Here is a 13,619-nt window from a genome sequence, read left to right as displayed (position 1 = left end):
GCCGCTTCGCTTGCAGCGGCGGTGCCGCAGCCGGACGCGGCCTGTGGCCCCGCTCCGCCGGCGCCGCGCGGCCTCGCGCGCACCTGCGTGAGCGTGGGCGGGTTTGCAGCGAGGCTGGTCATAGGGCTTCGTAGCTGCAGGACGAAGTGGTCAGGACTCGCGTTATGAAATCTGCGTGTACAAGCTGAGGCGTTTTAAGATAATATGAGCTTGTTCAAGCAGAAGCTGCCAATAGGAAATTCAGGCTAATCTTCCAAGGCGATGTTAGTGCCGACACAGAAAATGGCATCACGGTAGCTTTACCTAGGGGGTGCCTGTAGATATTAATAGCTGGTGAAAACTGCCGTACTAATGGGGGCAAATAGACGAAACCGATTTTTTTTTTCCAGGAACAACAAATATTCTTTTCACAAAACGTAGGGAACTAACCTAGGAGAACATGTTCAGTGATCTTGTTAGTTTCTGAGAAGGTTCTGAGACTCGCTATGCAAAATAAGACTCCTTACAATTGCCACATTGAGCACCCAAGGCCTTTTGTTCTTTGAAGACCTTGACTGAGTGTGTATTTGTAAAACTGCACTTTCAGGATATCTTTTTTTTTTTTCCTTCTAACACAAGTTAGTAGCTCTTTTTCCTAAAGATGTGATGTGTGGCAGTGAGCTACTAGCAGTTATGTATTTGACAGTTCATTGGAACATAGTAAAATAGAGCATTTGTGCATTGTAACTTTATTGTGCTGGACATTGTAATCTGATTTTTATCTTTAAAACATTGGTGGAGTAATGTTAGTGTCAGAATGTAACTAAAAACTGTTTGTATTTGTTTTTAGGTTGAATATCCTGATGTGCAATTTAATATCTTACTGGAGTGTGCTGGAACTTGCATAATTACATCTTGCCTGAAGTCTCAAACTATGTCATGAAATTGTCTTGTTAAGCAAAACTTTACTTGATGCCTATTAATAGAAGAGTATCGAATCACTTCATAAGAGTGCTTCACAAGGGACTATTTTGTTATTGTAGATGTCTGTCTCACCAGCATGTCATGGTAGATGTAGCAGAGAAAGAGATTATGGACAACCTCACATTTAAAAGTGACACTGTACTTTCTGATGTTCACTTACACTGTCCAAACAAAAGACATCTCATGGTACGACTGAATACAGCTGGACAACCAGGTAAAGTATGTTTAGGCTGATGGAACAATATTTTAAGAGTATTAACTTTTTGTAATGTCTGAATTCTCCTTCAAATGGTTGATATTAATCATTACATATTTTGTTCCAGTTAGAAGCAGAATTGCTTCCTACTCAGTTCTTTCAAAGAAGGCTAACCAGATTTGCATCATGAAATTAGCCATGCAAGTTAAAACTATTAATGTAGACTTTGTAGACAGCTCATCCTAAAAAAAAAAAAAAATCTTAAATTATTTTCTGAGAGAAAGTAACTAAGTAAACCTTTATGCAGGCTGAATTTGATTTTATATCTATATGTGTGTGTGTGTATATATATATATATTTAAAGCTCATGGCTATTTTGAGAATCATGTCAAAAGTTTGGATGTTTTCTTACATACAAACTAAAGGTGATAAGCTAAAGGTTTTAAATAGTATCACTTAATTTAAATTTAGGGCAGGGTATTATGAATCAAAGTGAAATCAACAATAACTTACGAATTTTTAAAAATTCTTTAAGTGATAATTTACTATCTAGTCTGGAGGAAACAAAAAACTTGGGGGTTTTTTGTTTGTTTTTAAATCGACTTCATACAAAGTTCAGAAGAGCAATGGATCTTGAATGGCTGTTACATAATTTGAAGAATCAAGGCTGTAGTGGGAATGAATTGGCAAATACTTCTGACTGATTGCCTGCTCCTGGGTTTCTATCAGGTTGTCAAGGAAACTGACCTTGAAACTGCTGGGAAAATGTTCTGTAGAAAAGTACCTCTCCTTTTGCTGTAACAGAGGTGTTAATTGTGTTTTCAAGCCCATTTGTGACATACAGTGTTTAACCTCTGCAATTATTCTAGCACATGTCAGTGTAAAAAATGATTAAAAGAGAAAAGTAGGCCAAAGAGCCTGACAAAGAAGTTTACCTTCATCAGGTCAAAGTCAGGTAATTAATACAGTGGTATGTCAGCATGCTACTTGGCATTCCTTTGCTGTGGTTTTGTTTGATACAAAGAACATTTTAACGGAATGAAATGACAGCATGTGCCACCTACTTGAACACGCTTGGTCTGAGAAATTCCTTTGTTTCATAAGACAAGAATTAGAGCACCATATATAGCAGCTTTTGTTCTAGCAGATACCATGATAATCCTTCCATTATCACTCTGCTGTTTTTTTAGGGAACCATACATGGATTTTGTCTTTCCTTTTTTGGGGGTCAATTTTACCTTAGAACTTTGAAATACTGAGAATACCCAGAGGATCAGAATGGACTCTGGAGAGCAAAAATATTTCATTTGTTGATAGCATCCTCTAATTTATTGCATATACAAAACAGTTTAATCTAGATGTCATACAAAAATAGATGGCTTGTAAAACTTTGGATTCTAGGATAAACAATGAAGATTTTATTAGATATATCTGAAAATGGTGTCTCTAGAGAATGATTTCTCTCAGGTTGCAGTAGACCAACCTTGATTATCTTGCTTTCTAAAGAAATCAGAATGTGACTTTATAAACTACGATGTTATTGTGAGTTTTTTCTGCTACCTTGTACCCTTGTGAGCTGATTTTAAGGCCTGAAGTTACTTGAATTCCAAAAGCCTTTTGAAATGGTAAAAAAATTTCTAGTTACTTTTTGCTAGAATGTCTTGCCTTTCTTTATGACAGGAATTAAGTGTTAACCAAAAGAAACAAACTCTAACTTGTGTTGTTGGTTCTTCTTTGAGAAATGATTTGGAGGATGTAAGAAACCATCCCTTATCCTAATTGTTAACATAAGTGTTACTAAATCAGATGAAAATGTGACCTGTTGCTCATAGGTGCTGATTCAACCAGTAGACTTTGAAAGTTCTTCAACACTTATTTGTTCTGACAGAACTTAATAGCAGAAATATTCCTTCCTAGTTAAACTGTATTGCAAGCTACCTGTATGATTTTTAATCCTGTAGATTTTTTAATATGTGAAACACATATCAAAACCTCATGCATGTGGAAGCTGCATATAGATTCTGGTTTTATTGCAGCGTTAATCTTCAACATATTTTTTTTTCCTGTGTTCTTGTAGTATTCCTGTCATATTTCAAGCTCCTTTGGAACACTCATAATTGGGCATCTGAGAAAAATGCGAGAGAAGCTACAACAGAAAAAGAACACCAGTACAAAAGTGGAGAGGAATTGTGTGACAAGGACAGAAATAATCTAAAAAATGAAAGAGAAGTAAATATTAAAGGATTAGAAGCTCTGCTAGATGATGATGGAGACTTGGAAGTTGTCAGAAGACCTCAAAGTGCCTCTGATTTAGAAGTGGAGGATCTTTTGAGGGATAGGGTGTATCCTGTAATTCTGATGAGAGGGGAAGAAGATTCTTTTGAAGATGAAGAACAAGAATGCACTTGCAGTGATATTGTTAAAATAGGTAAGTAGTAGGCTTACCTTCAAGGATAAATGGGATAAATATCTCTTTTGTAAAACAAAAGAAAAATAGATTTTTTTTGTCTTCATAAATGAAACAACAGCTGTTAAATGAGAGGTGATAATAAAATAATTTCACAGTATTATGCTTAATTTAAAAACATACTGTTTCTTTCCAGAAGAGTTTTGGTCAATAATATTCCAGAGAGACATGTAGCTGGCTGCTCCCAGACTGAATGAGTTAGACCTGCCGTGCTCCATAGTTAGTGGGGTTTTTAGCTTTGTTGTATTGAATGAAGATCATTAAGTTCTAGATTTAAAAAGAAAACACTGCTTGATTTTCAAACTTGCTGCTATTGAACTTAATTTGAACAACACTTTAAAAAACTTATTTCTGCTCTACTTTCACATTCACAGAACACACTATGGCAACCCCTTTGGAAGATGTTGGTAAACAAGTATGTGTCATCTTTGTAATATCTTGCTGTTCATGGATTGTGCTTTAGAATTTACCCAATTTATCTGCTCCTCTCTCCTGAAGGTCTGGCGTGGAGCCTTTCTTCTTGCTGATTACATTCTGTTTAAATGGGACATGTTCAGGTGTTGCACGGTACTAGAGCTTGGAGGTGGCACTGGAATTACAAGCATCATCATGGGAACAGTTGCCAAGAGAGTTTACTGCACAGGTAAGACAGTTATTTTTAATTAAACATTATTATGAAGCTTCATTTAGAAATTCATGTGAAATTTTCATGAAGCATTGCTTTCTTCCTGGGGCTCTCATCCGTATTTATTCATTTTTGGTTAATAGTTGGTGTGTTGTTTACAGAAAAGTGGCAAGAATTTTCTTAATGGATCTGAAAAAGCAGTGCTACTTTTAGGTGCGAGAGTTTGGGCAAGCTGTTTGTTTGGTTTTGTTTTTCACATTGCTATGAATTCAGGATGATGTGCCTAAGAATAAAAGAGGTAATTTGGGGATTTAATGGCTTTTTCTTTAAGCATGACTCAGAGTTTAGTACTGAAAAATGAAGGCAAGAAGGATCCTAGGGAAACTACTCTCAGTGGAGAGAGTTGCTCTGAATTGTCCCTAGTTTCCTAAGCTTGAGAAAAGTTTAGAGAACTAGGCTGAGAGGTCAGGAGCATGCACAGTACAAATATTCTCATTTTGAGTATCACTATCACTTTTTGCAGATGTTGGTGAAGATCTTCTGACCATGTGTGAACGTAATGTTGCATTAAACAAACACCTGATTGAGCAGGGAAGTAAGTGCAATACAGTCAGTTCTTGTGCATTTGCCTATATGTGAACTACTTTGGGCTTAAACATCACAAGTCATTGGCTATCTTACATGTTTACAAGTAAAATTAAACTCTTGTCTTGGTTGAAAGTGACTGAAAAAGAGAAAGATGAAAGAAATCTCTCTGTGGTCCATACTGGGACAACTTCCTTTTGAGAAGAGCAAAATACTTATTCTTTCACTGGTCAGCAGTTAAGACCAACCATGGTTCTTACACAGTAATTGTGAGTTTCACTGAGTTACTTGGGAGGATCATAGACATCTGGAGGCCAAGAGACCAGTTACATAAATAGTGTAGATGGCAGAGGTAGAACTCTGGAATGGGGAAGTATTTTGCAGGTGAAACATGTAAAAGAGAACGTAAGATGTGTGTCTGCCCGTTAAGTTTCTCCTACCCTTCCCTTGTGAGTAGGTGGCCGTTTTTGTACAATAAACGATTTGACATTCAGCCAGGCCTAACGTATTTCATATGTCTTCATAAATCTTAATCATTTGTTCCACTACAGATTTTGACTCTTTACTTCCACTTATATATCTCCCCCTGCCTCTGTCCACCCTCTTCTCCCACAGGAAGTGAAATTAAAGTTAAAGTACTGGATTGGCTGCAAGATGAGTTCTGTACTGGTAAGTGGTTGTAATGAGTCCATTCAAATGGCTTTTTCTTTTTTTTTAAGCCATCAAGAAAAGCTTACTCTATTGTTTATGAAATGAAGGAGTCTTCCAGTACTCATCCGTCTAGAAAGATAGCTTTTAAACACTCTGTGGTGCTCAAAGTACAAGATTTGTTTCTAGGTGCATTATTGTTGTGTGAATGAGTACGGAAGGGTTTATTGATTGGTTGAGAACAGACCAACAGTAGTTGTCCTTTACTTTGTGAGGACAAAATCCAGAGGTGCAGACAAGACCTGTCTGTTACATGCTAATAATGGAATCCAGGAGCAATGGTATGGATTCGTGTTACTGCAATCCAGATTTTGATGTGATGGTATTGAGTGCGGCATGTGACTGAAAGGTGATGAGGAGGGATCAGGGAGAGGTGGTGGGTGAACATGGCTCCTAACCATTGTAGAGTTTTGGATGGGTGGAGCAGTTAGAGAAGCATTCTGGTAGGATAGGTGATGATTTGGAGTTGTATAAATGTTTTTTCCAAACGTGTTGATGAATATGATATATTTTAAGTATTTGGCAAAGGAATGTAGTTTGCTACATTTAACGAAATAAAGGCAGCTAAACTGAATAATTTTAAAAGTGCAATTAATGATAGTAAAATGGGTCATGAAAACTCTTTCTAGTAGTTATAAATATGGGCCTTTTAGGGATAAAAAATTAAGACCAATACAAAATTGAAACACTTGGCCGTATGAACTCAACTCTGCTTTGTAGGTCTTTGTATCATCAGTTGGGCAACAATAATCTTGATATAATGCCTTCTGAAAAATAGCTCAACTATTTAAGCAGATAGAATCATCCTTTACACTTTCAAAAATCTTTCTTTGGACCTTAAAAATTTCTGTTTAATGAAAACATTTGATACTACCTGTAGAACAGAGTATGTTTTTAAACTTTCAGAGAAAGCTTCTAAATTTTAACAAAATCTAAAATTTAAAAAGCATGACTAAATAGGAAGCTTGATCAAAACTTAGATGTGCCTTTTTTTTTAGCAGTATTTATCTTTAGTCTAGTTAAAGTCTGTAATCTTGCTACATGGTAGTAATTGTAAATTCATATGGCAAGGAAAACTCTGTACTCTTGCCAGTCAGCCTTGGGAGAACTGGATACAAGGCAGAGAGAAAGCAAAGGACAGCAGGGAACTTCAGAGAATGAATAGACTGAGGTTTTGATTTACCTTTAGTAGGGTGCTCCATTTATGGTGGAGCAGATGACCAGGGAGAGAATGAAGATGTCTCTTTTCCATCTATCAGGTATTTGATACAGTTAAATCTGAGTAAAGCTGTTTTCTTTGTTGCAGATCCTGAAGCTCCTTATAGGTGGTCTGAAGCAGAGATTGCTGATTTGCATGACCACTGTACTGTGATAATGGCAGCTGATGGTAAGAAAACACAAACAGTAAACTCTTAAATAAAATGTTTAAGCATCATTTGTAATAACTTAAATATACCTATTTCGCTTTTAAAATTCTATACATAGATCCTTACCTAATTTGTCAAAGCTCTGACTTAGTGCTTCTGTCTGTATCTTGTAGTTTTTCCTTTTTTAAAAAGATGACTGCTAATTCAGACTGTACATGCAAATAGGAGAAAAGATTTTTGAAAAGACTAGCCTATTCTTTCATTTGATGTTTAATGATTTGTAACTAAATAAATTATTCAAACATAATTGTCACCAGTAAATGTCCTACATGTGAAAAAACAATTTTCAGGTGCTGCACTTGCCCATAGAGTCTATCCCTTTGGATGTCTGTGCCTTTCTGTTCTGTTTTTCTTGCCTTAGTGAAAGACTGAGAAATGACAAGCTAGCTAATCTGTATAGGAGAACCGTTGTGGTTTTGATATTCAATGATATTTAAGTAAAGGAGGAGTTTTTCCTGTTTGTTTTTTAGCTATGGTATTGAAAGATGTTGCAAGACTGTTTTCCAAAAAGTTACAAGGTGTTAGTGGTATTACTTTTTTTGTAAGAAGTGAGGCCCTGTGAATTGTGATATCCTGTCTTTCTTAGCTTTGCAGTAAGGTATTTCCAGGCTGAGAGAGATCTTGTTTAAGTTGTGTAAGTTGTCTGACGGAAGTGATTCCCATTGGCGTGAGAGAATCTTAAAGAAGGCTTGACGTAAAGAGCAGCAGTGGATATTATTACAGGGTCAGTTGTTGCCATTAAAAATATATTACTTTGGAATTTAACTAAAATAGTGACACAGTTTTCAATTAGAATAATCTAATTAAAGGCTGTTGTTTCATACTTTAGGTTTAAGTAAATATTACAGTTGAATGTACATACTGCATGCTTTGATCTTTTTATTGTAGTGTTCTATGATGATGACCTGACAGATGCCTTGTTCAGAACTCTGTATAGAATCACACACAACTTGAGAAATTCTTGCACGGTTTACTTATCAATAGAAAAGAGGTAAGTATTACCAAGAACTTAAAATAAGCACTAAAATTTCTACATTGTTTTCTTTATTCAAAAGAAAAATCTGATTTACTTGCAGGTCAACTTCTGACTTTCATTGCATTAATTGAGCAAAGGCTGGAGTATCTACTTAGGGCAATTTTTTTTTCATACTTGCTTGATTTTTATGAATTCAGAATTTGAATTTCAGATGAGTTAAGTTTCTGTTGTCCTACCTTTGTCTTGCATCAAATAGATAAATCTGTAGTTATAGACCAATGTCTTCTGTAATGCCAACAAAATTTAATGAGTGTCTGAGATCAGACTAAAGCATGGAGTGGAATAAAGAGGCTAATAATGAGGAAATGTGTCTCCCAACTTGACTCTTGCTATAACAATTCCTCTTGTGTTTTCTTTCAAGAAATTGTTGTAAGTTTTTGAGTAGTCATGTGTTGTAGTCCATTCACAAGCAAATACATTAATAGTCCTTGCTTAAATCTCTGGAGATGTGTAAGCAATAGCCCTTTCATACTATTCTTTTGGGGCAAAATGCCCTACAATCAGTGGAAAGACTAAAAAGACTTATCAAAGAGTTATTGGTGTACTGATCCTAGTGTAAGTCTTGATAGTCCAAAAAAAAACCCCAAAAAACAAAATGACAAAATTTACTAATACATTTGAGAAGTCCCACACTTTCCATTAACTTGGGAAAGTTACATAGCCATTTAAGATGCAAGTGTAGGAGAGAAACTTTCGATGAAATATTTTCTTGCCAGGCTGAACTTCACTTTAAGACATATGGATGTTACGTGTGAAGCCTACAGTCATTTTAGAAATACTCTAAATGATCTGGAGAACCTCCAAGATAGAAAAATGAAATATACTGTGGAGCCCATTAAACTCGATTTCTGCCAGTTTCTCATTTATGAACGAATTGAGCAGTTGGTAAGTGGCATTCGTTAAAATAAATGTAATGTGTTGGGCTAATTATCTCACACTAATTTTCGGCTGTTTACTTAACATGAAGTAAGAACAGAAGAATAAACATTACCTCTTTATTTCTGTTAAGCTGTTTTAAAGTGATTTCTTGTTTGTGCTTACGTAACCTATACTAGATCTTCATAACATGCCCTCTTCTGTCACCGAGCAATATAATGGCTTAGATTGTTTTGCAACCTTTGAGGAAATGAGTGCAATCTGCATTACCTTTAGAAAATACAATTTTTGAGATTGACTAGAAAATGGAACCAATATTTCTCTCATTTATTTGCTTGTAAAAGAGCTCTCATTTTATACTTTAGTAGTTTCTTTACAGGGTTAAGGAAGTAATGCTTCAATATCTGTGATAAGTCAATTAGCTCTAAACTTCTATTATTCAGAAATGTATCAGATATCATATATGTAGTTACCTAATTACACTCAAGATTTTTTTTTTTCAACTGTCTGATCTTAAGAATATTATGTAAGCTAGCTAGTAGCATGCAAGCTTCTGCAGCAGTACAGACCAACTGATCTTTCTGGAGAACTTGCAAATCTTTTGCTGTTTTGCAAATCTGTTACCAAGAACTGAGGTTTTTGTAGGCAACATAGTATTGCTTTTTTTTTCTAGAGTATGCATAATAAGATTATGGGGGGCTGTAGTTATTCCACAAGACTGATTCATTTTATTTAGTTTTGACATATTCAGACATAAAATATGCATGCAAAACTTTAAAACATATTTTCCAAATATATAAATGTAACTTGGCTTTTATCTAAATGTGTAAACTTGTTCCCTACGAACTTCTTGATGAAGGCTCCTGGTCTTTGGAACGTATGCATTTTTAAAGGACACACAAGTTAGTTTTTATTTCCCATGAAGTATATCACCACAATTCAATATAGTCATGGTAAAGGGCATGAAACAGTCTGTTTATTAATCTTTTGTATGGCCAAAGCTACTAATATTCATTCTCCAGAAATTAGTAAGTGGTCTTTTTCATTTTTGTTGTCCAATAGAGTGAGAAGTGTCTAAAACAGATTTGTGAGAGCTAGAGTCCTCAGTAAATTGAGGAGTTTTGTTTTTGTTTTTCTCAGTCATATCTTTACAGGCATTGTTGAAAACATTTTGTCCACACAAGCTAAGAGAGAGAGCAAGATTCCTAGTCAAAATACTGCTGAAGATCATGTAGACTAATGAAATTATTTCAGTAACAATTTAAATGATGTTAATTTTTTTAATTAAAAAAATGCTACAAGAATAAAAACTCATTTGTACTGTTGTATCTCAAAGATAATTTTGCTGTTATTCTAGGAGATTAAACAAATTTACTATGCAAGTACAGGGTGTGGCTTAAAATTTGTCTTAAAGTGTGAATGTTGAACTTTTCATAATTGCAATCTACTGCTCTGAGAAATGTGTATGTATTTCTCTCTCCTGCAGGAACTGTGGAAGGTCATTGCTGAACAGCTGACATGACTGGGACATGAGAAAATTGAAGATACTTAGATATCTTAGATAAAAGATAAAGGCTTTTTTGTTATATTAAAAACAGATTCTTGTCCCAAGAAAAGGATTTTCCTGGTGGAACCATGTTCTTGGAAAGTAATTTCAAGCAGATTTGCCTTCAGTAAGTTTATTTTGGCATTTAGGACATGGTTTCTGTATTGTTTTCTGTTATGAAATTTTTTAACACTGATCTTCAGAGTACAGATCCAAAACAAATTTCATTAGCTATAGCACGTGTGATAATGTCCCATGATGTTGGATCTAACTGTGGCAGGGATGTGGTACTGCATGTTCTTTAGGCTTTGTGATTTAGTTCTTAAATTCTGATAAAGAGCTATCTAACACTTTTCCATGTGGCTGGTTTGCAAATGTACATTTTCATTTTTAGCTTTCTGAACTTGTACATTGTTTTCAGTCTCATGCTGATTCCACGTTTTTTATATTTATAGACACGTTTGAAACAGTCTTCTGAGCAAGACCTAGTTGTCTTGTTTCCTCATCTTTAAGTGATCCATTTATGAAACTTAGTCTTTCATTTTTGGTTTGTTCTATCAATATCACTTTCATTCAGGGCTACTGTCTTAGTTGAAAAGAGACAAGATACATTTAGGTTTAAGTCTCTAAAAATGTTCCATAGCAGTCTTGGAGGTATGTTGTCCTACTGGCATTTTAAGCTATTCTGCCCTTGCCAGGTTGAAGGTGGGAAGATTTCATGCAAAATGACTTGCTCCCATTCTTTAAATGTTGGGACTTCTACCCTCAGTATATGTGTGAGGTTGGGGAGCAGCAGATAACCTGTGTCAAGAATGTCTTGACTGTACAGATAGAGCCTTCAGTGTCTTAAATTAAAGTACAAATCTTTTAGATTAAAGTACAACATATTGATCAAATCTCTCCTGAGTGATTAATGAAACCAAAGATCATAATGTTTGTGTATTATATTTTTAATGCATACTGCTGTGTTATATCACTTGCCACATGTACACTCTCACTGAAACTTTTGCTTCTGCTGAATTTTCTAGCTTTATGAAAGTGTTAATGATAAACATTATATATAATGATAACACATAATGATAAAGCTCTTCTGGCCTGTGACTTGTGGGGATGTGCACACATTACATTAGAAGCATCTGGTTGGTTTTTTGAAAGTCTGTTTTATGTTTGGTTTAGTTCAGCTATTTAAGAGCAGTTATTAAATAACCTGTTCATGTACATGATATATTTTCCTCTATATTGTTTTTAAAAAATTAGAAGAACGGTCATTAAATGAAGATGATGATCTGTAAATACAGCCAAAGTGTTTTTTTTTAAAGGCATTATCTTAGCATATAGCATATATGCATAGCATTTAGTGTATAGCATAATCTGCCTAGATTAATACAGAAATTTTTCTCTCAGGATCCTCATTTAAATTTCAAAGGTGTAAAACTATTCCTAGTCTATAATTCTTACTCAGTTTGTTTTGTAATGTAATTAACTTCACTGAGGAGAACTCTGGGTTTTTTTGAGTGTAGTACTGAAGACCAGCTTATTTAAGTATTAATCTTTTTTGAAGGTGTGTTATAGCAAGAAATGAATTTGAACTGATGTGATGTGTGTGGTTAGAGAAGACTTTTACTTGCACGGGAATTCTGAAAGTCTTTGGAAATAGCAAGAGAAAAACTTATCCAGGTAGGGTGTTACTGTAGATCTCTTCAACTTAGAATTCTGCCATTTTACCACCACTGGCTTAATTTAACATATGAAAAACTGGTGGGGGTGTGGCTTGGTTTTTTGGGGAGGGAAGTTTTGTTTGTTTTTTTAACACTTGTTTCTGTGTCTGAGTAAATATGAATATCAGGGATGCTTGGAAAGCAAACTGAAATAGAATTTCCTCCTAAAGAAACAAAGCCAACTTTTCTAGCTTGCTTTTGACAATTTATGTTGCAAGTGACATAAGGGAAAAACAGTTTGGGGGTTCAGTGACAGATCTGAAGGCTAATTTGCAAATTAGCCTATGACCCTTATCACTGATGGTGAAGAATACGCAAAAATAGGCAGCAGTTCTCAAAAGAATCATAAAAGAATCTCATAATGTGTTGGCTTTGCAGTGTTAATGAGAGAGAAGGGAAGATCGTCTTGCCAGCGAATTGGTCACTGCTGCTTGAGGACATTAAGCAGGCATGTCACCTTCTCAATTTTGACTTGGATCGTACTTTAGATATGTCATGCATGGTAGTGGTTTTCAGAACTCATCATGCAAATTTCCACCTTTATCAGTCCATTGTTTAAGACTACTAAAAGCAGGGAATTGTATAGTATTGAGCACACGGATTATGGTTGAAAATCAAGTTGGTGCCTAAAATGATAACATCTCTAGCAGATTGTATACATTTATATAAATCAAGTCCCCTCTTCTCCCCCCCCCCCCAATAAAGCATGATTTAGAAAATAGTATGCTTGTGTGAATGTATCTAAACTTTGAATAATTCTAACTGGTGATTTTCTTAGATTTTTGGCAGTCCTGTCTTGTACCTGATTTGCTATATGTTAGACACAATTTTTAATCTTAGAATTTTGGCCAGGACACCGACAGAATGATATCTGAAATTTCCAAAGCTGAAGCAACAAACTGTGGACACTATGCATCATTTCTTGTTCCTTTTTCCTGAGTGGCGGCTTTGTTTCAGTGATTATTGGGGTTTGTGGAAGAAGCAAATATGAAAGGCAAAAATGATACAACAGAAATTAGAGCTTTCTGTGCCAAATAAGAAATGTCTTGCCAACATGGCCAGGTGTCTGTCTTCTCCTTGCTGGCTTTCTTGATGGAAAGGAGAGAAAATACAGTTGGGAGGGGGAGAAGTTGTTAGTAATGTGGACAACAGGCCAGAGTGTACTAGGCAGGCATGGGGCTTCCAATTCATATAGCTTATGGAAAACTCAAATGATTCAGTATCATTAAGTTGGACAGTCCTGGACCGTGAGCTACTGGAAAAGAGTTTGTATATTTTGTTGTGAAATGTTGAAGAACCCTGTTGGATTATTTATATACTTTTTGATCCCCTCTTGTCTAGTAGGAAAAAAAGGTTTTGCTTTCATTAGTGAATTAGTAAGTGTCCCTAGTCAGCATTTATTCATTCCTGCAAGTTGTTTACTTCCGTGAAGATGAAAGTGTACACTTATTCTAAAACTTGTTACTATCTCT

General features: G+C 35.4%; 1 protein-coding gene across 3 annotated transcripts; it reads left to right on the top strand.

Annotated features, from left to right (window-relative positions):
* Positions 1–97: 97 nt before the first annotated feature.
* On the top strand, positions 98–12,869 carry METTL22 (methyltransferase like 22). 3 transcript variants are annotated; one of them, XM_026068615.1, is made up of 11 exons: positions 101–263; positions 830–1,177; positions 3,237–3,587; positions 4,001–4,041; positions 4,125–4,269; positions 4,775–4,846; positions 5,452–5,505; positions 6,851–6,931; positions 7,860–7,962; positions 8,724–8,892; positions 10,370–12,869. In XM_026068615.1, exons 2-11 carry the CDS (start codon positions 952–954, stop codon positions 10,403–10,405), a joined length of 1,278 nt encoding a protein of 425 aa, XP_025924400.1. In that variant the 5' UTR covers positions 101–263; positions 830–951; the 3' UTR covers positions 10,406–12,869. The 3 variants fall into 3 exon arrangements, with proteins under 3 accessions (XP_025924418.1, XP_025924400.1, XP_025924410.1); XM_026068625.1 differs by having other exon boundaries at positions 101–293; XM_026068633.1 differs by lacking the exons at positions 8,724–8,892; positions 10,370–12,869 and adding an exon at positions 8,048–8,717 and having other exon boundaries at positions 98–1,177.
* The last annotated feature ends 750 nt before the right edge of the window (positions 12,870–13,619 follow it).

This window comes from Apteryx rowi, unplaced genomic scaffold (assembly GCF_003343035.1).
Source record: "Apteryx rowi isolate R43461 unplaced genomic scaffold, aptRow1 scaffold_105, whole genome shotgun sequence".
Lineage (NCBI taxonomy): Eukaryota > Metazoa > Chordata > Aves > Apterygiformes > Apterygidae > Apteryx > Apteryx rowi.
Note: the sequence above shows the minus strand (reverse complement) of the source record. Positions and strands in the feature narration are given on the sequence as shown.

What these genes read in the sequence shown, in the direction of transcription:
- METTL22 (XM_026068615.1), top strand. Translation starts at nt 952, where the DNA reads ATGCCTATTAATAGAAGAGTATCGAATCACTTCATAAGAGTGCTTCAC. An exon ending in GCAAGATGAGTTCTGTACTG is followed by an intron (nt 5,506 to 6,850) that starts GTAAGTGGTTGT and finishes TCTTTGTTGCAG; the next exon opens with ATCCTGAAGCTCCTTATAGG. An exon ending in ATGAACGAATTGAGCAGTTG is followed by an intron (nt 8,893 to 10,369) that starts GTAAGTGGCATT and finishes TCTCTCCTGCAG; the next exon opens with GAACTGTGGAAGGTCATTGC.